This window comes from Monodelphis domestica, chromosome 2, assembly GCF_027887165.1.
Source record: "Monodelphis domestica isolate mMonDom1 chromosome 2, mMonDom1.pri, whole genome shotgun sequence".
NCBI lineage: Eukaryota > Metazoa > Chordata > Mammalia > Didelphimorphia > Didelphidae > Monodelphis > Monodelphis domestica.
The window spans coordinates 471,186,025-471,211,894 of NC_077228.1; the positions used below are offsets into that span (position 1 = coordinate 471,186,025).

At 34.1% G+C, this 25,870-nt stretch overlaps 1 protein-coding gene across 9 annotated transcripts in view; it reads left to right on the top strand.

Annotated features, from left to right (window-relative positions):
* Positions 1 to 2,927: 2,927 nt before the first annotated feature.
* Positions 2,928 to 25,870, top strand: part of LOC100032985 (pancreatic alpha-amylase) — a 65,217-nt gene continuing 42,274 nt past the window's right edge. For 5 of the 9 annotated variants that reach the window (XR_008916752.1, XR_008916751.1, XR_008916754.1 and 2 more), the window contains exons 1-14: positions 2,943 to 3,507; positions 5,133 to 5,180; positions 6,708 to 6,826; positions 8,758 to 8,841; positions 9,468 to 9,579; positions 10,965 to 11,033; positions 14,306 to 14,448; positions 18,434 to 18,559; positions 19,353 to 19,489; positions 19,997 to 20,155; positions 21,124 to 21,218; positions 21,315 to 21,373; positions 24,146 to 24,278; positions 25,614 to 25,686. Coding sequence is in view for 4 of the 9 variants with exons in the window: in XM_001381852.5 (XP_001381889.2) it covers positions 3,319 to 3,507; positions 5,133 to 5,180; positions 6,708 to 6,826; positions 8,758 to 8,841; positions 9,468 to 9,579; positions 10,965 to 11,033; positions 14,306 to 14,448; positions 18,434 to 18,559; positions 19,353 to 19,489; positions 19,997 to 20,155; positions 21,124 to 21,218; positions 21,315 to 21,373; positions 24,146 to 24,278; positions 25,614 to 25,673 (1,533 nt within the window). In the remaining 5 variants the exon portion in view is untranslated. Of the gene's footprint in view, positions 3,508 to 5,132; positions 5,181 to 6,707; positions 6,827 to 8,757; positions 8,842 to 9,467; positions 9,580 to 10,964; positions 11,034 to 14,305; positions 14,449 to 18,433; positions 18,560 to 19,352; positions 19,490 to 19,996; positions 20,156 to 21,123; positions 21,219 to 21,314; positions 21,374 to 24,145; positions 24,279 to 25,613; positions 25,687 to 25,870 lie in introns of all 9 variants that reach the window. The other 4 variants (XM_001381852.5, XM_007485044.3, XM_016429052.2 and 1 more) reach the window with 4 other exon arrangements.

A 25,870-nucleotide genomic window follows, 5' to 3' on the forward strand; every position in this document is an offset into this window, starting at 1 on the left:
CAAATGAGATAAAATTCAGTGTGTCCTCTTCAAGGTAAAGCATCCATCTTGTCCCTCCCCCCTCCCAATCAGGAATGAAATGTGTAAATAAGTATGTTTTTAGTTTCAAGGTTGTCTAGTTATTTTAGGACTAGACCTTTTAATTTCACTTCAAGTGTATTGTTAGGGCTCAAGAAGCAAGGAGAACAAAGCCTCTCAGCCCAGCTGCAGCTGCCTCCTTATCTTTTCTTACCCTTAAAAATTTAGGGGGATACACTTACCCTTACTCCTCTCACCTAATGAGCTCATATAATACTATGTATCTTGCTATTTTCTGATTGGGGTAGACTTCATGCCTAGATTGTAAATCCTAGGAGAATGAGACAGAGGAGAGTGTGGGGGAAATTTCCCATGAGGAACCTATAAAATGTTTGTATCTGTACCCATGCCTGACATTTCTGCCTTACTTCGGTGAGGTGCCCTTTTTCATGAAAAAGAATAAATTTCTGTCTCTTCAACTCTCACTTTCTGATTCCAGGTTTTTTTATTTGATTTAATGGGACATTCATGCTTGCTTTTATCACATTCATTTATATATAGTGTATATACATAATTACATGTGTTTTATGACAAAATAGGAAGAAAATATAGAAATATAAATACAATTGGAGATCATAACAAAACACACAAAGACCTGGGATTTGACTACAGGACTTATTCCCCCTCCTCCCAGTGTTATGAATAAAAATTAATCTTGGGGACTTTATACTAAATTCATAAGTATTTATTGGTAAAGAGAAAGAAAGAGAGAAATTAAGGTTTTCAGCTTTCAAAGTAATAGCAGGTCCTCAATTTCAGCCTGGTAATGTTCCCTTAGAGCTGTTGCTTGCTTAGATAAGCAGGCTACCTGACAGCTCAAAAAATGGCCAAGAGAAGGAGCCAGAGCTGAGTCTTGAGAGAGCTTCATTAGCTGGCTTTTCATGTCTCTCTCTGAACTCTTTCCATGGGTCCTTTAATTGGCCCATGGCATCCATATGTCATATCTCCTGGTCTCCTTGAGTTCCTCACCCCATGTTGGCAGACCCAGACATGTGGCTCTGTGACTCCTATGTTCACCCACTGTGATGAAGCTTCTGGGATTGGACTGAGCTAGAGGTCCCCCAGATATTTAATTTACTCCTTAGCAAACAATTCTATTATTTCACCTTATTTTTTAAAATTAATTTTTTTCAGTTAAATGTCAAACAATTTTTGACAATTGCATTCTGATATTTTAGAATTCAGATTTTCTCCTTCCCTCTTTCCTCCACCCCCCCAGCAATAAATAGTCTGATATAGGTTATGCCAATGCTTTCTTGTAATACAAATTTTTATATTGCTCATATTGTGATAGACATGTATCACTCTTTTCTTGTTCTCCTTCCTTCCCATAAGGATAAGAAATATTTCTATAGTTGAATATGGATATTATTCCTACTTTGCTCATGAGAGTACTCTCATGAGAGTAATGTTCAAGCACTGCCCAGCACACATTCCCATGTTTCCCTCCACTGAATTGTTTCTTATACAACTCCTCTTATTTTCCTAGTGTATTCTCTTCTTAATCCTTGATTTTTAAAAATATCATCCCATCATATTGTCAACATTGAAAAACACAGAACCATCAAAGTAGTTAGAAAGAACAAGTCTTCAATGCTCTAATGACCTAAACGCAGTGTCATGCACAAAATATCATACAGAAACAAGTTCTGATACTCTAAGAACACTGTACAGGGTAAAAATGCACCTTCTATGGATTTTCCAATGAGCTAAACTTGGGGTCTCATTTACCTTTTGGGAAATAAAGGACACAAAGGACAACTGATTGGCTTACAAAGGAAGGAGGATTCCAGCCTGAGGCTAGACTACCTAGAAGAGTCCTACATACAATGGAAGAAACTTCTAAAACAAAAGGGCACTTAAGATTTTACTATATAGAATGTGAAATATGTACAAAGAGAGATCTAAGCAAATATAATAAAAATTTTCAATTTAGCTGACGCGGAACAAGGAAGCTTTCATGGCAAAGGTGGTGCCTGAGTTTAGCCTTAAAGAGTGAGGAGCTTCATTGGGAAGGAGATTCTTGGAGTGGAATGGTAAATACATCCCAGATATAGTTGATAATGTGGATAAAGGCACATAGCACAGTGTCTAACACATAGCAGGCTATTAATAAATGTTATTTAATTGTATGTGTTAAGGTTTTCAAAACATTTTACTTGGTTTAATTCAGTGTGTCTGAATTCTGTGTGGCTCCATGGACTATAACTACTCATGGGGTTTTCATGGCAAAGCTATTGGAGTGGTTAGCCATTTCCAATGGATCCTTTTGTCAGGCAATCACCCCAAGATTACCCAGCCATGTAGTATCTGAGGGCCAGATTTGGACTCAGAAATATGAGTCTTTAACTCATTAAATCGTACTGTTCTCATTTTACAGACAAGGAAAATGAGGAGAGAGATTAAGTGATTTACCCATTCACAGAACAAGGCAGTGCCTGAAGAAGCACTTTAACAGTGGTCGTTAGAACTAGCTGACTCACATAAATTTTGCATAAGTATACAAACCTCTTAGGTTCAAGGACTTAAAAGGGCAGGGAGTTTAGCAGTCATCAGGTTTTTCTCTTTTAACAGACAAACCACAAAGCACGGAGGTTAAAAGAATTGGTCAGGTTCACATAACTAAGGTCTGTGGCAGGATTCGAAGTCATTTTTTTTTACCTGATTCTACGTCCAACACCCTATCTAAAAGGACACACAGCTGCCTCAAACGATTTTGGGATATTTCCCCAATATGCAAGAGGAGAAATTCAGACTAGAAGATTTCTAAGTAACTTTGCAGACTCATTCAAAGCGTAAGGTAGAGCACGAATTTAAGTGCTTCCGGGACAGGTGAGAGCTAGTTACGCATGCGTAGTCAGTCCCGTCCAGGAGGGAAACATACCCAACTACTTCACCTCCCTCATTTTTTGGTAGAAGCAAAAAAGCTCCTTTTTTCTCCTCCACTTCTCAGAAACCTAGGGATGTGTTCAAATAGAAAAGTCTAATTTAGGTCAAGTTGGGAATTTAACTCTTCATCTTTGTTTTCTGGCCACTTTTTGGTCACAGTCGCAACCGCTATAAGTACCCCAGAGACCCGTCTTTGCTCATGCGCAGAGAAGTAGTCTTAGAGGATTCCGGGAGACGATGCTTTCCTGAGGCCGCACTTCCGGTCGTCGTCCTGGAGCCGCCCTCCGTGTTGGTCCTCTCCGATTCCTGTCATCGCCTATTTACCCCGAGATTTCGGCGTCCTTAGGGGTGATGGCGGCCCCCGAGCAAGTCCCGCTGTCGCGGGGCTGCCAGGTACCCTCAACGCCGCCGCTGCCGCGGGCCAACCGGACCCTCCTGGTGCGGCATTTGCCGGCTGAGCTGACGGCGGAAGAGAAGGAACATCTTCTGAAGCACTTCGGCGCCCAGGCGGTGCGGGTTCTGTCAGACAAGGGCCGATTGGTAAGGGAGTGCTGGCTCCTAATCCGAGCCTAGCGGAAGTGCTGGTGGGGAGGGGGGGGAACACTGGGGATTATTTGTTAGGGTGGAGTCAGGGTAGCGGCCAGGCCCAGGTGGAAAACATGCTGTCCTTGTCCTAATCTAGATGACTGTAGGGGAGAGAGGGGAGAATTCCCCTACCTTGAAAGAAATGAATACATCCGGGAATCCGGGACGCGAAGGAAGCTTTGAGATTATCTGGACCAGCCCCGGAGAGGCAGTTGGGTATAGGGTAGAGTGACAAGCAAGTGACCATGGGGAAATCTCTAAACTCTAAAAGTCAGTTTCGTCTTCTTTAAGAGTGGGATAATTATCTCTGCTGAAGTTCCTGGTCCACGGGTTCTATGTGAGGCTCAAATGAGGGTGTTCAGGGCTTACTAACACCTCTGGTTGTGAGGGCTTCTTAGTCCCTTTAGGGGTGTCTATCTTCACCCCACTCTCACGTGGCTTCAAGAAGCTGTATTGGCCACACCTCCGTAAAAATGTCTTGCGATGATATGTCCCCCAAATAAGGGTTGACTTTTGTTACCAAGGTCATGAGGTCAGCTTTAAAACAGGTGCCATTCGAAGTACTTAAAGCTTGATCAGACATCAAAGATGACTGCATCCCAAGCCATCACCAGTTCACTTTACTTTTGTCATTCCATTAGAAAATGAGGCTGATGACTTTGTATAACTCTTCCTCATTTAAATCTAACTCACTGGGAAATCAAGACCTTTCAGTGACATCATTGATCCTTTTCTAGAAAAATAGTAGAGAACATGAATTCGAACCCAAGTGTTCCCACTCCAAACACCATCTTTTTGCAGTACCAATATGTCTTTTTAGTTAAGCAACCTATTCTTACTATTCACATCTATCATTCCTTGAAGAGACCTCTTTGACCTTGATGAATGGGAAATTTTGAGCCCAGAAATACTAGCTTAGATCTTTTAGTTCAATGCCTGTTTTTTAGTTGAGGAAAAAACAAGGATTCAAAGGTTCAAAAAAGTAGTAAGTAGCAGAGCTGTTTTTTACCCCATGTCTTTTCCATTTATAATTAAATTTTTATTTAAATCCTTTGCTTTCTCTGTTACCCCATAATCCCTATATGATTTTGTAACTTAAGTGCTAATGTCATGTTTTCCATACACTAAGAAAAATGATATAAATAGGTTAAAAAATTCAAATGAAATGTTTCAGTTGAAACTCATTTATATTGTTCTAGAGTAAGTCTAAAAATGCAAAACTTCATTTTGAGAAAACCAAAGACAAGATCTTTGTTCATATGACTAGATAATACAGTAAATGTTGATATTTGCTGCTTTCTATGTTTTCTGTCCTTTTAAACTTTGATTTTTAGAAGTAGAATTTTCCCATAAAGGCTGAGCAAAAGGCTATATATTTAAGCAATGACATAAGGAATTATTTTTCTACTAGTGAAAACTGTAATGCTTTGCAGATGAAAGACATTAAAATACTACTGATATAGTTTAATAGATCATCCTCTCAGATTTTCCTGCCCTTGCTGATTTTATGTCTTTTGCTAATTATTTCTTGCTTTTGAATATACTTTGATTCTATTCAATATACTATGGTTATCTTTCAGAAACACACTGCTTTTGCTACTTTCCCTAATGAAAAAGCAACGATAAAGGTATGTGATATTCTTGACACTAAACATTTTATCTACATTCTTTCATTTCAACACTTTGGTATGTAACATTTAAATTGTTTCATGCTGAGGCCTATTGATATGTTCTTGACCTTTCTTATGCTACCCTTTCATTCTTTCCCTCTTTCACCTACTCTAAGTACATAGAAGTAACCACAAGACTTATTTAATAGTAAACATTTTCAAGTAGTTCTTTTATTTGAAGTGCAAAATTGGAACTGTTTCAAAAAATACTTAAAATTTAACTGAAAAACAGTTACTGGACTTTGCCCATGTGCACTAAAGCTCCTAAAGAAGAAAGAAAAAGAACAGATTGGGTAAATTTCTTTCTCTCTAAAGACTGTGTGGTCCTGAAATTGTGCAGTAGATTTGCTTGTGGTGGTTCATGTTGTCAAAGGTAGGTCTCTTCTATTTATTAGGAGGAGCAGATTGAATATAAGCCAAAATTTGAACTAAAGTTGAGCCACAAACCCATGTGACATACTCCTGTGATATATGTCAATATTAAAAGAAAGAGTAATAATTGCACTAACTAATCAATTCTTAATCATAGAGTAGGTGCTAAGTACTGTAATAAGCACCAGATATTTAAAAAAATCCCAGCTTTCAATGAGTTAGCATTTTAGTTGGAAAGACATAAGTACATTACTTAAGTATATATAAAATATATATAAAAGTTTTGAGAAAAAGTCAGTATAGCATTGATAAGACCTTAGTAGAAGGTAGCTAGCACTTCAGAGTTGAGACTTGGAAGAAATGAGATTGTGAGAAACCAAGATAAGGTAATAGGATTAATAGTAATTACAGTGCAAAGTTAATGTGCTTTAAAGAGTTTGGTTGTGGAGATTCTAAGCAATGTCTTAGATGCACAATAGTTACCCTGTAAATATTTCTTGATTTGAGTGTCATTGATGGTATTTTTTAGTTCTGCCACCAAAAATAAAAACTGACAAAGCATCCACATGAATAAAAGAAGTCATTATTGTAAAATTAGATATTAATAATTGGTATTTTTAATGAATGTTTGAAGAAATATGTTTTTGTTCATTTTTGGTTGTAGTAAGCCAACTGTTTTGAATTTTTTTATCTTGTTAACATGAAAGACTTTTTTTAGGATGATTGCATACTTAAAATTTTAGTCTGTTTTAAGAATTTTAACTTATGGGGGCAACTGGGTGGCTAAGTGGATTGAGAGCCAGGCCAAGAGATGGGAGGTCCTGGGTTCCAATATGACCTCAGACACTACCTAGCTTTGTGACTCTGGGCAAGTTACTTAACCACCATTGCCTATTCCTTACTGCTCTTCTGCCTTAGAACCAATACACATGATTCTAAGATATAAGGTAAGGGTTTTAAAAGGGAAAAAAAAAGAATTTTGTGATTTATGAACTTGAATGATAGAATATTTGGGATAGAGAACACTAATTAAAAATGTATTATTATCTAATGAATTTTAAATGTTAGTTAACATTTATCAAATTTAGCTTTTTTGCTTTCTGTCGTTTGAAGGCATTATCAAGACTTCATCAGCTAAAAGTTTTAGGTCACACTTTAGTTGTTGAATTTGCAAAAGAGCAAGATCAAGCTTCCTCCTTCTGTCAAACTTCATATTCAGAGAAAAAGAAAAGGTATGTGGTTTTATTTTTTGGCTCTCATATTTTTAGAATTATTTTGGAATAGAAAATTCTGAAAATAATTGCTGAATAAAGTTTGTAGCTGTTGAAGCCAGTAAGTAAAGAGAATTAATATTTTTGGAAAATTTTGCAAGCCAACATATTCCGAAATTTTATTATTTCAGTACAAGCATTTATTTAACTGGTTTGAGGTATAGCATTGATGGAAAAGAGGATTTACTCTTAATGAGTGAAGAGGGAGTTGAGTTGAGGTCCTCTGCCTAGAGGAAATAGGGGGTGCAATTAATAGGTGGTTTGAAAAGAAGAGTGGGTTTGTAATTGCTACTGTGAAGAGTGCTTTTGGGAATCAATCAGAGAAAAATAAAAGACTTTCCATGTAGCAGTGAGGGTCCTATTCAGAGTAAATAGCATACATTTGTAGTAGACTTAGTTTTCCTAACTGTATAATTTCCTTCAATGTTAGATTGCTTGGGGAAAAAATTCCTGGATGAATTTTGTATGTTGTCTTAAAAACCTAACATCACTAATAATTTGATAGGAAATATAACAGAAATCAACACTGAAGTTACAAATAAACTTTATATCAAAACTTGTTAATAAGTTAAGAGCTTCTTGTAGTAGTATTTATTGAAAAATATTTGACTGGAAACTTGTCAGTAGAGAGGACCAAAAAGATGTGAGTTATTTTTCTAGAAATTAGGAAAGGAAGATGAGAGATTGTTACTTCACCAAATTTTCATTACTAGGAAGTGACGGAGCCAGAATTTTAGTGATTTTATTTTCATCTTTTTCCACATTTCAGAGCTCTTAATTTCTGTGTTCTATGGCAGCTCATTTCTTACCAAGCACAGATTCTGGTATACCTTATCCTTTCTTGAACATATGCTATTGAATAGAGCTTGAAGGCCTTGCTGATTGAATACCCTATGAATTCATGGTTTCCAATTTTAATTAGACTGTAACTTATAGTCATGATTTCCAACTACTTGGATCCTGTACCCTATAAATTCATGGTTTCCAAATTTAATTGGGCCCTCATTGCAGAAAGCCAATCCATTATTCTTCCCTGATTTCCTCCTTGATTACTTCAGCACAAGCTATACCAAATCTTCTCAAAGCTTCCCAAGCTCCCATACCTTCACCTTCCTCCCTAGCCCCTAATATCTCAGCTGAAGACTTTACCTTTTACTTTACTGAGAAAATAGAGATTCTTTCCCCTTCTCTTCATCTCAGATACCCTTGACCTCATCTTTCACCCTCTGCTCCTTTCCGCATTATGATATGGCTATTCTAGCCAAGGCAAGTACCTCTCCAATTGTTCTTAATCTCATACCCTCTCATCTCCAGAAAATGGCTCTCTCAATAATCCCATTGCTCTAATCTTCAGTCTCTCTTTACTCATTAGTTATGAAATAAAAGACCAGAAGGTGGTCACACACTCACATACTGGGGCTGTTCCTTTGCCTTCCTGGATCTGATTTTTTCTTCTTTTACAACTTCTCTCTTACAGTTACTTTCCTACTGCTTTTAAACATAAATAGTGCATTGATGTTTGGAAATGATGTCACACATTTTCTTACTTATTCCTTACATTTCAATAAATTAGTAGCAATTGTTATGCCCATTTCACATAAGCTGAATCTGAGGATTAGAGATTCGATGACTTGCTAAGGTTTACATACTAGTCAGGTTATTCTGCCTAGCTTAAAAGTCTAGGCCTTTTAACTACTACATTGTATGATTACAATTTTATAAACATCTTAAGAACATGGATTTTGACTTATTTATCTTTTGTATATTTAGCATCTAGCACAGTACATTTTTGTTTGTTAGATGAATTAACTTTACATAACATAATTTAATACTTCATATTTTTTTTAACAAAATTTTGAAAGTAAGACCAATTTTGGTCTTTCATTTTCTAGGTCTGATGAACCTGTGGAAGAAGATAAAGAAAAAAAAGAGCCAAGTTGTTTGACCATAGAAAATGGAATTGCACCAAATCATGGGTTAGCATTCTCTTTTTTTCCTACAGTTTTGTTCTTTTTTTTTAATGAGATTAATGAAAATAAAATAAATTTGAAGTTAGAGATTTTACTTCAGTGCTTTGTAACATATTTGTAAATGAGTATAAATTAAAAATTGATTACTCTAACAATTGGAGAAATACAAATTAAAATAATTCTGATACTACCCCATACCCTTCAAACTGACAAAATTGAATACACTGAATTGAATACAATGAAAATGCCAGTGATGGAAAGGATATGGAAAAATAGGTTCATTGATGTAATGCTAGAAATGCTGTGGATTGGTCTAGCTGTTCCATTGAGCGCAAGTTAGCATGCCTGTTTTCTCAACCCTTCTGATATTGATTTTTTTACTTTTTATCTTTACCAATTTGATAGGGGTAATACTATGAATTATTAATAGATTTTGTGTTGATTATTAATGACATCAAGCATTTTCAAATGGATTTTTAATTTTCTTAAACTGCTTATTATATTCTTTCACCATTTATTGATGAAAAACTTTGGGAAATGGTTTTTTATTTTTTTTGAAATATGTTAGTGATATCATTGATTAAATTATATTAAAACTTCATAATAAGAATTTTTAAAAAATTTTCCCATAGGCTAACTTTTCCTTTAAATTCGTGCCTCAAATACCTATATCCACCACCTTCAAGCACAATACTAGCCAACATAGCAAGTGCCTTGGCAAGTGTGCCTAAGTTCTATGTACAGGTAAGTGAAGGAAATTTATACTTTTGAAATGATAAATTTTGTATGCAAAATTTGGAGGAATTTAGTCTAACTTGAAGCACGAAATGATATTGTGTCACATAAATCCTTAAAAATCCAGGAATCAATGTACTATATAATAAATCAGCAGTATAAAATGGTATTCCAGAAAGCTTGATTCAGCCTTGGAAGCACTGAAATTCTGGGGCAGCCTGGTAGCTCAATGGATAGAGAGTCAGGCATGGAGTGTGGAGGTACTGGTTTCAAATCTGGCCTTAGATATTTCCTAGTTGTGTGACTCTGGGCAACTCACTTAACTTCAATTGCTCATTCCCGATTACTCTTCTGCCTTGGAACCAGTACTTAGTATTGATAAGGGTTAAAAAAAGAAGAAAAGAAATAAAGGTATGTACTAGACCTGGAAAGTGATAGTCTCACTGTTTTCTGTCTTCATCAGACCACATCTGGAGATTTGGTTCTGGGCACTATGTTTTGAGAGATAAATTAATAACTTGGAGATCAGAAAGCAATCTTAAGATGTCAAACTTCAAGAACATACCATAAGAAAGTCAGTTGAAAGAGCTGAGTCTAGAAAAAGCTTGAAATGGGAGACATAATGGGAAATGGGAGACAAATTTCCAAGTTTGTAAAGGGCTGTCACATGGTAAAGATTATTATGGATGTCCACAAAGGCAGAACTGAAAATAAGAGTTGCAAAAACTACCAATTTAGGCTTGAAATAGAGGAAAAGCAATTCCTGCCTTTTAGTGCTATCTGAAGATATGTACTGCCTTAGTGGGTCTTGACTTACCTTTTCAAGAGAATTTTTTCCCATCTTTTTATACTTACTCAGAATTTCATTACTATATTTGAGTTTCCTTAAATTTTGAATTAAATATTAATGTATCAATTCCTTTAGAATAGCAGTAATATTTAATGTGGGTCTATAAGGTGTTTGGCTTTATTATCATAATTATGATTTTTTTTCTTTACTGGCATGAATTGATAAATCAATGTTATCTACTAATTTTAAATGCCTCCATGTTAGCACTACTTGAAAAAAATAACAGTATTTTTTATTCAGCAAATATTAAAGAGACAAATGTACTTTTATAATTGAATAATTTATATATTACCAGGTCAAGTCTAACTAAAAAAATTAACAAATACATATCTTTTTAGAAATACATTAAAGCTTTCTTTAGTATTGTCTTTAGATTGTTTTCTGTGTATTGTATTATAGTAAAGTTCATTGGTACTTAAGTAATTAAACCTATGTGCATGAGGTTAAAGATGAATTTGCTTTATACTAAATATTACTGAAAGTACTTATATTTTATACATATTAAGTAATCATTTTAATTCCAAATAATTAAAAAATTTTTAAGGTGCTTCATCTTATGAATAAAATGAATTTACCTACACCATTTGGACCAATTACTGCCCGACCTCCCATGGTAAGAATATATTTCTATAATTTGTAATATAAAATATTTTAAATTTGTTATCGTAAATTAGAACAAAGATCAACAACCTTCCCCCCTGAATTCATCTGTTGAACTTAAATAATGCTAATAAGATGGGATTAAAAAGACCTAAGATTTTGAAGACAGAAAAAGAATGTGAACCAAAGGAGATGAAAGATAATATCCAAATAAATTTGGAAACAAAGACAAGAGAAAAAACAATTAGTAGATTTCATCCATGATAACTGAACCATCTATCACCTTATGCACATTGATAATTATTAAGTAATGTACTATATGTGAATGTGTTAAGAGTTCATTGTTCTCATTTTTAGAATTACCTTGAAAGTGTTGTTCAAGGCACTTTTCTGGAAGATGTTGAAGGCAGTTGTTAAATATAATATTCAAATTTTAATAGATAATAGTCATGTAACAAGCTATATCATAGAGTTATAGATTTAGAGCTAGAAGAGACCTTACAAGTTGTTTAATCCAATGCTTTAATTTTTAAATAAGAAAACTGAGGCCCAGAATAGTTAAATAACTTGGCCATAAATAGTAGTAGTAAAAAATAAGTAGTAAGTAAAGTAAAAAACAATAGACCTAGGAGTTAAGACTACATCCTCTGAGTTCAAATCTGTCTTTAACAATTCTGGGAGTTTTTTTTTTTAATAATCCTTATATAATAAGACTCAAGATAGATTTTGGTTACTAAGCTACAAATAAAAGAAAATATTCTTGAAGAAAATAGTTACTTTTCCCCCCCAATACAGAACACACTTCTGAATTCTGTTGCATTCAAAATTTTGAGTTAAACATGGATTTGCAAAGGATTTGCTTATAGAACACAAACTTTTGACACTAATAAGTTAGAAAGACTTCCATTAAACTTTTATTTAGAGAAACTTGTCATCTTGACTTGCCTCATTGATGTATTTTTTGACCCTGGCAACTTTCAAAGACCTGGTAGTTTTTAGAATTACTATATTCTTCGTGGTAGAAGAATAAGTACCAACACTGCTTTGAGTTTGGATTAGTGAACATCACAGTATCTGGAAATTCAAAACAGGAGATGCAAAAAAGAAATCATAGGCAGTATTACCTTACAAAACTTTGAAAAGTAAGAGGGAAAATGAACCTGTAAAAATCTTGTGTTGTAATTTAAGCCAGATCATTCCAAGGAGACTTAGACATGAAATTGAAAAGACAATAATGATGAGAAGAGGGTTAGATTTGGAACAAGAGGACCTGTATTTGGATCATAACTGATATTACCTATATTAAGTCATATTCTCCATGAGTCTTTTAGTTTCTTTATTGATAAAATATCAAATAAAAGATAACTTTTGTGATTCTTTTCATCCACTTCATTTTAAAAGTATTATTTTTTAAGGCTGTTAAGACATTAGCAACTATAAATATGCTTTATCTCTAAAACAATATGGGAATGATCTCTACACATATATACTTAATGGTGCTGTGAGAAAAAAACAAACTTCTGTGGTCAGTTTTACAGACCACATTTTGAGTTACACAACTGATTCAAATATTTTATCACCTGTGGTGTTTTGCAAATTAGTCTGAATTGGTAGTACTCTTGGCTGCCATATCTCTTGAAAATGGAGATTAAGGGTTTACTGACTGAGTCTTTTTTTCTCCTCCTTTTCCCTTAGAGTTGTCTTGACCATTCTGGAATAGTTCATTTCTCAAAGAAATAGTAATAGAGTCATTATTTTTATTCATTTTCTATTTTTCAAAGTTCAACTAGTTTAATTGTAACCAGCCCTTTATATTTGTATCCAATATTGTCTTCTCATTTTTATCCTTCCATTTTGGTATTAATTTTACTTTTGCCCTATTTGTTTGGTTACTGCACACAGAAGATTCAGAAATAGTACCAGTTTTTTGTTTTTTTTTTCTGTCAAAATATAAGCACTTAAACCTTTTTTGCAGTGTTACTCATCTCTGTGACTTTCAGATAATTTTTCACAGAAATAGTAATGATTATAGGATTATATGTTTAGAACTGAAAAGAACCTTGAAGGTCCAACCCTCTCATTTTACAAATGAAGAAGCTGAGATAAAAAAGATTAATTTCCTAAGATTGTACAAATAGTATGTGAAATTTGAACCCATAACCTCTTATTCAAAATTTAACATTCTACAAAACTGACCTCTTTCATTTTAATCCCAAGCTATGTTTTTCCCATCTTCTGAATTAGTTTATCTGTTGACATCAATAGTTATTAGTTTTTCAACTTCTTCATCCCTTTCAACAATCTGTATAATTCCCTTGTTAACACTTACCATTAACATTGCAGACAGAGTTATTTCTCATTTTCTTTTTTTTAACCCTTTCCATCTTAGATTCAACATTGTATATCAGTCCAAGGCAGAAGAGTGATAAGGACTAGGCAATGGGAGCTAAGTGATTTGTCCAGGGTCACATAAGTAGAAGGGATCTGAGATTTGAACTCAGGACCTCCTATTTCTAGGCCTGATTCTGAATCCACTGAGTCAACTAGCTACCTCCACTAATTGTTATTTCTTTTGGCATGTTCTGACATCTAACTTTGCCCAGTCTTTTATTAAGCTTGTAACTTACCTGTTTTTTCTGATTTAATTTATAGTCAGAATGTCTGATATAGGTCCTGATTAGTATGAATAATAAATCCCCTGAAGCAGTCCTATGTATTTGAATTCACACTCTTTGAAGTTATAATTTTGCTAATTGTGTTAATTGGTTTCAGCATAAAAATATATATATATATGGTGTGAATTCAAATAATAAGACCACTTCAGGAAATTCATTATTCAAACTAATCAGGACCTAGTTGCTATTCCTCTAGTGACATATGATCTCTTTGATTATTGAGCAGAGTTTTCCCATTTAGAGTTCTAACATTTAGTTGATCTTTATCACCTTGAACTACTGAAGGCCATTTTTGTTCATTAGGTACTGTGGCCAAAAAGAGCATAAATTAGTTGCCATTATGTTGTTGACTAATGTCTTTGTACTTTTCTAAGCTGATTGTTGGACAGTAGGGAATGTACTCAAAGCCTTTCCATCTTAATAGAATCTGTCAGAGCTTGAATCCTGCTGGCACAACCTATGATAACACTGTGCTGTTTCCATATCAAGAAAAGCCATTGATAAAGTGTTCTTTTAGTAAACTTTTATGAACTATTAGTTCATATCTGTCTATTCCAGTTGAATTTATAAATCACATTCTATAATTATACTTTCTGATTCTTTTGGTTAGTATGAAGAGTATATGCCAGTGCATGTGCCTCTTCCCCCTGTACCTCCTTTGCCACCTGAAGAACCTCCCATGCCAGAAGAAGGTGAAGGATCTAGTGGAGAAGAATCAGAATATGAAAGTGGTGATGATGAAGCCCGAGAGAGGTTTGTAATAAATACATTTTAAGTGTGAGAAATTGCAAATAGAGTATCATTTTTCCTTTTAGATTTTTACTTTGTATAATAGAATATGTAACTGATTAGGAGTAATACGATTATTCAGCTTATAAGTTACTGAGTAACTGTAATTAAGCAAGAGTAGTTGGATCATCTGATAGTTGGGTATCTGAAGGGGAGAAAAGTATAAGAAAAATCATGAGAAAGCTAGGTTTTGAAGGACCAATTGAAAATAAGTATATGACATTTTGACTATAGATTTGAAGGTCAGGAGGAGAGCATAACCAAAGGGAAAAGTTCATGGAGATTATAGGGAATGTGATGTAGGGTAGAGGAAGAACAGTTGGCTTTGTTAAACTGAAGAATCTGTTCTTCCTCTGAGATTTGCACAGAGGAAGAAAGAATAGAGAAAGATGGACTTTTGAGATTAAGTGCTTCCAGGAGTAGCTAAGGCTAGCATATTGTTTGAGTTTAGGAATTCTAAGCTGTAGTATGCTAACTCCAAAGGACTGATCTGTCACCAATACATTGATCTCCCTGGAAGTGGAGAACCTGTAGGCTTCCCAATGACAGATAAGTTTTAGGTCAGAAGCAGAGCAAGTCAAATCTCCTGTACCTTTCATTGGGTTAGGCCTTTGAGTGTCTATTGTACTTATAGCCTCATTGAGAACCCAATCTCAAAATAAGTTTTTTTTTGTTTTGTTTTGTTAAGGAAAAGCTTCTGACATAGCTTCAGTTTTCCTAATAACATATATGATGAGGTCCTTTGTTGAGAGGGAGTCGGTTGTGTAGGTGGCTTGAGAACAATAGAAAGTTTGGAACTGGCAAAGCAGAGCACAATTTAGAACCTATATGAGAAGAATAGATGGAATTTCATATACTAGTGAGTCAGTTGAGATTAACATAAATTTATAGCAGATAAAATAAACACAGATCAAGCTATTGGATTCATCTTCATTGTGTTTGGCAGTTTATAGATAGGAATAGAGTAAGCATATATAAAAGCAATCTAAGGTTGGAGTCTGCAAAAGGCTAGAACAAGGGATTCAAGAATAAAGGACCAGAAACTAGAATCATTTAATTAAAACACTTAAATCTTGGTATTTTATCTTAGATTTTTATATTTAAAAGTATCAAAACTAGCAGTGCAATGGGAACAAGAAGAAGCAAACTGAGAAAAGCAGTATCAAGGAGTGTTGTTATACAAGTCATTATTCAGGATATGTATAATGTTAAGATTAAAATTCTCTGGAAATTGTCTCCTGATCTCCAGGGTGCTCCCCTTCTTTTCTCAATGAATTCGATACCTGATTTACAGTCTTTCTCTCCTCTCCAACTTCTGACCTCATAAGAGGGAATTTCAACATACGTATATTTAACTATGAAATATCCTATCCTCTTAGTTATTCAGCTTAGTCATTTCCTGTGACCTTGCCTTCCAACCTATTTTAGCTACACAGAGATAGTCATTTCCTTCCATTAACTCATTAAGGTACCACTTCCATCTTCTTGAACTCTGAAATTCTGTGGTCATTCCCCCAAACAACATTCTTTGTCTTTAACATAACCTCTAATTCTTTAGGCCCTCAATTTTCTTCCTCCCACCTATTCCCTGTTCCCAGCCATTACCCACTGGCTATACTAACTTCTCTTCTTCATTTTGACCCATTAGTGGGAATTATTTTAACTCTACACTGTACTCTTCTCTCCAGTCATCCTAGAGATTCGTTAAGCCCCAACCTTGGATTGATGACTCTTATGACTCATGCTGCTGAAGCTAAAAAAAATGAAACCATGCCTATTAGCATAGCTCCATTATGAATTTGTGTTACATAATCTCAACATCAAAGCTATCTTTGTATATCTCTCTAATTAATTCACTATCCTATTCTCCACAGAGACTTTTTCCAAACCTTTTCATCCTGCAGACCTTACTCTACCCCGTTTACTTAGCTGAAAACTTTGCCTTATATTTCACTAGAAAAATTGAGGCCATTCACTTAGAATTCCCTCTTCTATCCTCTTCCTTATTACACATCACTCAGTTCTTTCTTCCACTGTCAGCTCCTTCACAATCATATCTCACATAATGAGGTGGACCCTTTTTCTTAACAGATTATATTTTCTTATTATTCTCCACTACCTCATTTATTTCATTCTCTCCTCTTTTATTGGCTATTTACCTAAAAACATATCCATACCCATCCTCAAAAATTCCTCATTTGAGCAACCTATTCTTGCCAGCCATTGTCTCATTTGTCATCTATTTCTCCTTTTTGATTAAATTTTAGAATATCTACAGTCGCTCCTTTTTTTCTCATTCTCTTAACTTTTTACAATCTGGCTTCTAGCTTTACTCAACCCAAACTTCTTGATACATTGATAATATTTATTTCCAAATCAAGTGACCTTTACTCAATCTTCATTCTTGACATCTCTGCAGCCTTTGACATTGTTAGTCACCCTCTTCTTGACATGCTCCTCTCTCTAGGTTTCTGTGACTGCTCTATCTTGATTTTCCTATCTGTCTGATCAGGGCTCTTTACTGGATCTTTATCTATGTTACACCTTCTCTTTCTTGTTCCCTTTTCTCTTTTCTGTCTGTACTGTTTCAGTTGGTTCATAATATTTTTTCATTAATTAGCTCCCATGGTTTCTATTATCTTTTTGTTGATGATACTGAGATCTCCTTTTCCTGCTCTGATCTCTTCTAACATCTAGATTTGAATCTCCAACCATTTATTGTACATCTCAAACTGGTCTCATGCAATTTTAAATTCAGTATTTCCAAAACTGAACTTAACTTTCTCCATAAACTTCTCCCTTCTCAAGGCATATTGTTACCATTGGGAATACACTAATTTCCCAATCACCTGGCTAATAATCAAGGTGTTACTTATCTCCTCAGTCTCATCTCTGATATGCAATATGTTGCCAAGCCCTTTTGATTTTAATTACATCAGAGTTCTCATGTTACTTTCTCTATCATTTTCTCTCTTATATTCTGTCTCTCTGTCTCTCCCCTTCCCTCCCTCCTTCTCTCCCTCCCTTTCTTTCTTCCTCCCTTCCTCCCTCTTTCCTTCTTCCCCCCTCACATTATCACCACTCTGGTGTAGGTATCTTCATCACTCTATGCCTGGATTACTGCAGTAGCCTGCTGGCTAGTCTTTCTACTTCAGTCTATTTTCCACTCAGTTATCAAATTGTTCCTCCAAAGATTTGACCATGTCACCACCAATCAAAAAAAAAAAATCCCAATGCCTCCCTATCACCTCTAGGATCATATACAAAAGCCTATGGTGTTCAGAGCCCTTTGTAACCTTGTCCTTTAATACCTCTCCATTTTTCTTATGTTTTACTTACCCCCACATACTCTTCAATACAGTGACATTGTCCCTCTTGTTATTTCTCTAGCAGAACACTCCCATCTCCTGACTGGACATTTTTACATTCCCTTTGTCTGGAATGTTCTTCTTACCCATTTCACTCTCTCAGCTTCCCTGGCTCCCTTCAAGTCTCAGTGATAATCTTACCTTCTACAAAAAGCTTTCCCTAATCCCTATTAATGCTTGTGTCTTCCCTTAATTGATTATTTCCAGTTTTATACTGTATATATCTTCTTTGTACACAGTTGTTTCATGTTGTCTCCCTAATTAGATTATGAGCTCTTTGAGAGTAGGGACAGCCTTTTGCCTTACTTTGTAATCCCCAATATTTAGTTATTTTCCAGGCACATAGAAAGACTTTAAGGGCTTTAGACTGACTGACAGAAGTAGTTGATAAAAATCAATTGTAAAAAAAAAATGCTTAGGTTAAAGTTGTAAGTAATTCTACTTTTCTTTTTGTAGTATGCCTAATTTTGAGTTGTGATTTTCTTAACAATTTCATCTTGAAAAAACAACTTTAAACAATTTATAAATGATGACCTGTAGATAAATCCAAAAAAAGGAATATACATTATTTTCTAATTTAGGATGACAAAACTAATGGAATTAGCTAATTTTCAACCCAAAAGACCAACAACTGCAAAGCAACGCCGTGTAAGGAAAAGGCAAAAGATAAAGGACATGTTGAATATACCTACATCTACTTCACATAGGTAATTTCAAGTTTCTGACTTTTTGTTGTTTAATTTAGACTTGTGATTTCATTAGTTTCTGAGTTACACAATAACATTATGAAATATGAGTTATATCCTCTAAAAAACTTGAAATAGCCATGCCTTCTTTTGTAGAGAAATTTCATTAAAGTTGGTTAAAATAAACTGATTGGCACTACACATTTTCATTATGTTGGTAATGGAATTTAATTTAGAAATGTTTGGGTTTCAAACTTTTTAAATACCTTAAAATATTTTGTATCTTGATGTTTTTTGTTTTAAGTGAAGACATTTTAAAAGTTGCATTTTCCTTTTTTATTTCCTCACACTTACACAGTATTATCACCCAGGACTTTTAGGTTAACTGACCCAAAAATCATATTTAAATGTTTTTGTTTTCCTTTTATTCAGATTTTCCCTTAAGTATTAAGTAACCAAAAGGTTTGAGAAACACTGGTCAAGAAAAGTCTTGATAATCCTAATTTTAAGAATGTAACTTTGTTTTGCTTGATATTTACAATTATTCTGTTGTCAGGCTTTATATTTCTGTCTTTGAAGTTTTGCCACCATTTTTAGTTCACTTTTAAGTATAAATAATAGATTAGAAATTATTTTGCCCTTGTAAAGGTATTCATTTTCAAAACCCCAAATAAATACATCGTTAATGTTAAATAGTAAAAGTAAATGCAGAAATCAGTAGTTAGACTTTGGGGATGACAATCCTTCTTCACTAGCTGGAAGAGTTATTTTTTCCTCCCTTCAGTGAGACTAATCTGGTGCTATTTTTAAACAGTAATTTACACCCAGCACTGTTGCCTTCAGATGTGTTTGAGCAGCCGCAACCTGTAGAGCATAAAAAAATAGAATTCAACATATCTTCAGGGATACCAACTTCATTTGTAAAAGATTTAGAAGGAGAACAAAATAGTGGTAAGGAAACTTTATAATTTTATCTAATACTGTGTAAAATCAGGTTATATATGTTTTTAACATCTTTTATTTCATAAAAGATAAAACTTTTATATTTTACTTCTTCACATTTTTTATTCTTAAACTGGTTTTTAACACATCTAATTAGATGTTATTCATTAAAATCACTGAATAGTATGTATATAGTAACTTTGCCAGACCTAGAAATTATATTTGAATGTTAATATCTTTAAGACATTCAAAGCTGACATTTAGGACTAGGTACCTATGTCACAGACTTAAAATATTATAGAGCTAGAAAAGGCATTCTACTCTTATTTTATAGAAGGGATAGAGATCTAGAAATGTGAAGGACTTACCATGGTTATGTAACTTTAATTAGTGACAGATGTAGCACCAAAATTTAGCTTGGTAATGATACCATTACTATGTACTTTTCTTTTCAAAACTTGAAACTCTTCTAAATTAGGCATTTATATGACTAATGTTAATATCAAACTACTTTAGATTTGTCTGCTCCTGGAGATACAACAAATGAGGGTTTTGGAAAGATCTTTCCAACTCCTATTCTGAATGACAAAGAGGAGATTCAAGAAGACTCAGATGAAATACCAGCAGAATTTGTCTCTAGAAAAGAATTGGAAAAAGGAAGAATTTCTAAAGAAGGTAAAAGGTTACTACTTGTTTTTGTTTTTGTTTTTTTATTTTGTTGCTGATAAAGCTATTCACCCTTGTAAAAGTGAATAGTTGAATTCTTTAGTCCAAATAGATAATCACCAAATCCACAATATGAATATGGTATACGTAATTGTACTGGAATTTTACAATAAAATTAAGAAGTCATATTATTAAGACTTGAGTCAGCAATTGTAGGACTAACTAGGTACTGGTTAGTTGAAGCTCTGAACTCTTCAAGTCATTTAACCATTTTCATTTCTTTATCATTAAGTTTCTATGAATAAAACCAGAATTGCAAAGTATAGTGTTAGGTATATAGTAAACACAGTTATTAAATTAATAAAGGAGACCATGATAGGAATATCTATAATACTCAAGAGAAGAAACTTTCAAATATGATTTTGTGAAAACAATTAACTTGCTAATTAACTTACTTTCTTAAAACATTTCATTTAGTAATGTCTTTTAATCACTGTTGACTGAATTTGGGCTAATTCTATGAGAATTAACAATAGAAACTCCAGATATATTTGGTAATTAAAACTACATTATTTTCAGTAGTTGATTTATTAATAACTGGCATTTATGTAGCATTCACTATTTGTCAGACCCTGTGTTTTTATAGTTGTTATCTTGTTTGGTCCTCACAACAAAACTAGAAAGTAGGTGCTATTATGTCTCCTATTTTATAGATAAGGAAAACTGAAGTAAAGAGAAAAGACTTATCCAGAGTTACAGATAAGTGGCTGAGATCTGATTCGAACTCAAATCTTCCTCAACCTAAGCCCAACACTATCCAAATACACTTTATCATCTCTAACCATTCTTCATTTTCAACTAGATATTGAATGTTTCATATTATTTGTAATTGGTTACATTTATGACATTATACATTCATTTTGGAAATTGATTAAAGCCTCATGATTTCCCCTTTCTTTTTTATTTATTGCTTCAAGAAATGGAAACACTTTCAGTTTTCAAAAGTTATGAACCAGGAGATCCAAATTGTAGGATTTATGTAAAGAATTTAGCAAAGCAAGTTGAAGAAAATGTAAGTAGAATTTTCTAATTTGATCTTTAAAAAAATTTTTATTTTTTGGGCTTCTTTGTGATTTTTCTTTTTTTTTCCTTTTTGATACAATTCTAGGATCTTAAGTTTATTTTTGGAAGATATGTTGACTTTTCATCCCAAACAGAACGAATCATGTAAGTCATCTCCAGCAAAGTTTTCTCTCATTTATCTTCATTTCTTCCCTATTACTTTCTCTCTAAAACAAAGTGAGTGAGGATTGCATAACAAACCATAAACCATGGAGGTTATGATACAGCTTGTTACTTATCAGCAACTTCTTTAACCTCAAAAACCATTTCCCCAGTGACTTTCAAAATTAGTGACCTAGTTTTTTGGAATCTCTTATTCTTTTATTTCTCTAGCAGCCTCTTTTGGCTTAACAGACGCTATCTGAGGAAAGATACAGAACATTACTTTTAACCATAATTGTGTTTGTAAGAAACATTTGGAGGTGCTAAAACACGGTACTTGGAGGATTTCCTTTAAAGTTTCAAATTTAAGACTTAAACTTTTTAGTCAGGGAAAGAAGCCTTCAGGTGGACAGTAGCCCAAAAATCCAACATTTGAGAGAAGTTGGAAGGCAGAAGTAAGAAAGAAGTGATGTGACATTTTTAGGGGAGAAGTTGTTGAAATTAAGGAGTATTCTCTATTCCTATAACTTGACCTTTTATTTCATCTGGGGAGCACAAAGTATATCATTCTTCTTTGAGAGATCTATCAGTAACAATTTCTTTTCAAAGGAGAAAAAAAGATTATATTTATTTGAGAAAAATATAATCCTTTATAATTAATACTGAAGAGAGAAATATCCACAAATAAATGTTATATGTTAAGCTAATAACTTAGTGTTAAAATTTGGTTTTTAGAATTCTCATTAGTTTCAGAAGAGATTTTTTTTGCCAGTGTAGTTTTCAATGCTTTTTTTTTTTTGCAACAAAGGTACACACCATCAGCCTCTTTTTATTAATGTCCTTAAAATAGGATTGAAAGCCAATTATCTTAGTACTGATGTCAATCTGTATATTACTTCCATTTGCCATGATTTTAACTTTTTTAAGAATAAAAGATTTTGAACATAGAATGCTACAGACACCTATAGTGCTGTATTTATATATCTGTGTGCCAAGAGTTTTAGCAATTTAATTTTTTGCTGTTTTCTAGGATTGTTAGATTTAAAATGGTTGAAGGCCTTAAACTGTAACAGTTAAAAGAGTGATGTTGTAAACTGTAGTGAGTTAAAATGGTGGAAGATATAAATTGTGATAGATATAAGAGAGGGTGAGTAAATTTGACCGCAGAAAATGTTTCACTACAGTGTCTTGGTTTTTAAATCAAATATAAGGTGGTCGCCAGGGAAATATTCCCAATTATTCAAATACCCAAGTCAACTGGGTTTTATAGAGATTTTAATTAATACAAATGTGGAATTAAAGAAAAGAGAGAGAGAGAAAAAGGAAATAAGTATGAAGGGCCTTAAGCCAACATGGCCTAGACCTGAGTCTTAAGAGAGAGAGATCAGTCAGTCTTTTAACACTCACCACAAGGTCTGTCTAAGCAAGGATTCTGGTGACACCAGACCAGCTCCATCTCAGCTGACTTCACCAGAGAGAGTTCCAGCCAGAGTTCTCCTTAAAGAGCCTTCCAGCCAGAGACTGTTCCAAAGGGCCTCTCTCCAGAACCTCCAGAGGGACAGAGTCCCCTCAGAGGAGCTCCAGCGAGACCTCCTTAGAGATTGTCCTCCAAGAGCTTCCCTTCTCCAGAACCTCTCTCAAGAGATTCTTCCCAAGCGATCATCAGAGATCCTTCAAAAGGCTTTTTTTCTCAAGAGATTCTGCTTTTTTCTTATATTGGGGTTTTTCTCCTATGTTACCTCCCCTAAGTCCTTACATCTACCAATCACTGTAGACGTTTTCCAAAGGACTGCCCATCTGAATTCCTGCTAAGTCGACAAATCTCCTCAGTAAGTCTGAACCAGTGAAAACACAGCTGAGTCAACTAATCTCATTAAGAGAAAACTTGCCTGACCCTTTTAGGACCTAGCATCTCATTGTATCAATTCTAAAAAACAGGCATGGCTCAAAGAACTCCTTGCCTTATTATAAGCATGGGTCCAAGTACTTTCATTGTTTAGCAAGGATTTTTCTCCCCTAAAGCAGTCTTAAGTACGGGTGGAGTAGAGGTCCTCCCATAGCAAGGATTTTTCTCCCCTAAAACAGTCTTAAGTATGGGTGGAGTAGAGGTCCTCCCATTTCTGATCCTTGCGAGTTCTCACATCAAAATGGGGAATGTTTCCCAGTAGAGAATTTGTTCCAATGGAGGATTCCTCAATGTGGAAATTTTTAACATTCTCAAGTCTGAGAAATTTCAAGATTTACAGGATCCTATATTTCCCAGTGAAGAATAAGACCTAGATTCTGTCATTGGTTCTTCAAGGAACCAGCTTGTGATATTGGGGTAGTAATATTGCATACCTAATGAACCTGCTTCCTCAGTTGCTTAATGAGAAGACTAGATCTCTGTAGTGTCATTCAGCAGGTTTATGGCTATTCTCTTATGAAAATCAGCATTCCTTCTTTCTGTTGGTGTTGAGTAGTATTCTGTCTTAATCATAGTAAAGTAACCCCATTTATTTCAGTAGTGGGAAACTGTTAAAAAGAACAAAACATTTGGAAATATGCATTCATTTTAGAGTTTTAAATGTATTCCTAAGTTTAAAAAATCCCAACAAAATTAGATGAGTCATCATTAAAGACCTTTATAAAAACAAAACGTAAATATATGTTTTTTGAATATAACTAATGAGATGCCTGGGTGATAATGAATATTTTACATGTATTTCAGGCAATTAAACAATTTTGATTAATGTTGATTAGAACCAAAACTACATTTTTCATAACTTTTTCTAGGTTTGATATACGCTTGATGAAAGAAGGTCGCATGAAAGGTCAAGCTTTTATTGGATTTCCAGATGAAAAAGCAGCAGCTAAAGCTTTAAAAGAAGCTAATGGATATGTACTTTTTGGAAAACCCATGGTGGTGGTATCCTTTTTAAAGCTATTTATGAGTGCTTTGTTGTTTAGGTATCAGCTTGTGTAATTAAAATCTTATGGAGTCCAAAATAGGCACTTGTTATGTCTCTGGTACCCTATTATAGGATAAAAGTGTGAGGGAAAAAAGTATTGATGTTTAGGATTTATTTTTAAAAAACAAAAGAAATCTGGTAACATAAGGATACTATCAGACCATTGGTGTGTTATAATAAGTAATGTTCTTTTGATGTACCTTAGGTACTATATTTTTCAGAGAAAGATTAGTTTTTTGGGTGACTAATTTGTATGGTAAACATAACCAGTAAATGTCATTTACCAGGAAATATAATAGACTAGGTTATAATAAGGCTAATGTTGACTTCCGTAATATAGCAAGAATCACTGGGATCAGTCAATCAAAACAACTTTTATTAAGAGCTTAGTATGTACCAGGCATTATGCTAAATGCTGGGGATATAAAGAAATATAAAATAACAGGCCTTATACTAGTTTATGTCATAATTGGAGATACTACATGTAAGTAACAACTTCAAAGTTCTTTATGTTTGTTCCTCGTGACAAGGTGAACTTGACAATTTTTAGGCCTTATTTTACTGAGTTAATAAGTTGGGGTTAGGGTTGTCTAGCATTATCTTTCAGAACTAATTCAGCTATTAAAATGTATATGTGTTAGACTAGGAATAAACAGAAAATGGGGTACTGTTATAATTCTACAAACTACTACTTCTCAATGCAGTAATTCCTAAGATTATAGAATTTAGAGCTTAGTTTATAGAGTTTAGAGCTTAGTTAGAGCTTAGTCCAGCAATTAAACTTTTTTTTTTTGTGGATTTCTCAGAATAATGTTTTAAAATATATATTAAACAAAAAAAACAAAATTATCAAGATATTGAACCAACTTGATGGACTTCAGGTTAAGAACATCTAATCTAGTCCATCCATTATATTTTTAATACAAGAAAGCAGGCCTAAGGAGAACATATGACTTTCCCAAGTTCACCACATTTGCTAAGTAACAATCAAGGTGGAACCCAGGCCATCTCTCCAGTTCCTTTACTTGATCCTACTGTAGCATGTGGTATAATTGGATTTGCAAGAAGGTATGTGTAGTGAGATAGGGCCAGATTTTGGAGTGAGTTAAGATTTCGAAGGGGTAGTAGGAAGAAGCAGCCTTACTATAATAAACACAGGGTTATTGTTACTAGGGATTTATAAGAATTGGCTGAAAGCCATTAATTAATAGAAATTAAGTCAGTATTATTGATCCTTGTTAGCAAATACAACTTTCATTTTCCCCTCAAGAAATCCTTAATTATACCATTAGCAATTTGCTCGATCTGCTAGACCAAAACAAGATCCTAAAGATGGAAAAAGGAAAAGATAGATAATTGCTAAAGGTAAGTGTGGACTTTTATGTAACAAAGGGAAATTGTTATTCTGTAGTGGGAAACTAAGAGAAAAATTCACATTAGAGTAGCAATGAAAATATCTCAATTTTCTAACACCTTTTTTGTTGGGGGTACTGTTGCTGTTCATTTTGAAATAATAATTGTAGAATTACGTATAAAAACTTATATTTGC